General features: G+C 47.3%; 1 protein-coding gene across 1 annotated transcript; it reads right to left on the bottom strand.

The window, feature by feature from the left end:
* Positions 1–310: 310 nt before the first annotated feature.
* H310_14146 (hypothetical protein) lies at positions 311–640 on the bottom strand (the record flags this gene model as incomplete). The annotated part of the gene is made up of 1 exon (XM_008881943.1): positions 311–640. One exon carries the CDS (start codon positions 638–640, stop codon positions 311–313), a length of 330 nt encoding a protein of 109 aa, XP_008880165.1.
* Positions 641–1,316: the final 676 nt, after the last annotated feature.

Raw genomic sequence — 1,316 nt, 5'->3', positions numbered from 1 at the left:
TCATGGCAACCTCTTCAGCCTTGATCCGATTTGACTCTTCCAACACGGCAGTGAATGTTGAAACAACAGAAGCAGCATCCTTTAAATGTCCAACGCGCTGAAACGTTTTGTTCTCAGGCTCCTTGCTCGATGGGCTCCAACTCGAAGCCAAAGAAGCACCTTCTTCCTCGCTTTTGCGCTTCATGGCCATCAATCCTGCCTCTCGAATCAACTGTCCATCGCCTTCTCTCTTGTCTTGTACTGACTTCGCAGTCTTCTTCTTCAGTTGAGCCAAATCCATATACATAACCGTCAAACACTTTTTGGTGGTCTAGAGTACCATATCCGAGATACCTTGTAGCAGTTGGTCCCGCTCTTGGTACTCTTCCTCCGTTCCCGATGCACGCAAAGCCTTTAGAGTGGCTTTCTTGAACGCTGAATACAAATCGTCGAATCGTTTTCTGCAGCTGGCTGTGGTCAAGGTGTCGCCGTGGCTCACTCGCATGTGCTCGCAAATCCCTTCCCATCCAGCACCAGTTTGACCGTAGGCTGCCTCGAAAGGGGCAATCATCACAACCTCCTTGAGGAGGTCAATGTCTGCTGACACAGAGAAGCGAAAAGCCGTCTTCTTGCGCCTTATGGCTTCGTCCTGCTCGCTCATATGACTCTCAATGGTCGACGAGTGTGGAAACTTTTTCCCTGTGGAACATTCTCACAAGGAAATTCTAGAATCGAAATTTCGACTTTGCGCGTGTCAAAATGTCCAAGTTTCGACATTTGCAAAATCACTCTAATATATGGAGTTACGAAACAAACTTGTTTCGTAAAGCCCAAATATTTAAATTATGTTGTCTTAAAGTTTTTATGCTTCTGGATACATGCTACCATATTTTGGTTTTACGAAACACAGGTATCTGGAAAGATTTCTAATGTAGATTCGTATTGCTTTAGTCTGGATGTGGCGCCATTGCCAGTCGGAGGCACTTGGCGATGGTATAGTGAGGGCTATGCGACTGTGGAGTCGGGCGACGACATAATTGCTCTCCGCGGGGTTAACAGCACGAGGAGGCAATACGACAGACGATTGCACGTTTGACGCGTTGGCTGGAAAAGGATCACCCGTCGTGTGTAGACGGAGGAGCCTTAATTCTACCCCTCAGTGTGTCGGTATGTAAGGCCATGTTACAACACTCTAGCATTAAGATAAAATCGCCTCGGCGCCGACTCCATTCCACTGCAATACAACTCATTCGCCATCATAAGCGCTGTCCAAAGCGCAATAAAGTATCTCTACACTGAGCGCGGAGCCGAAATACAACGTGAAGTCGAAACAATGA

This window comes from Aphanomyces invadans (genome assembly GCF_000520115.1).
Source record: "Aphanomyces invadans strain NJM9701 unplaced genomic scaffold supercont1.61, whole genome shotgun sequence".
NCBI lineage: Eukaryota > Oomycota > Saprolegniomycetes > Saprolegniales > Verrucalvaceae > Aphanomyces > Aphanomyces invadans.
Note: the sequence above shows the minus strand (reverse complement) of the source record. Positions and strands in the feature narration are given on the sequence as shown.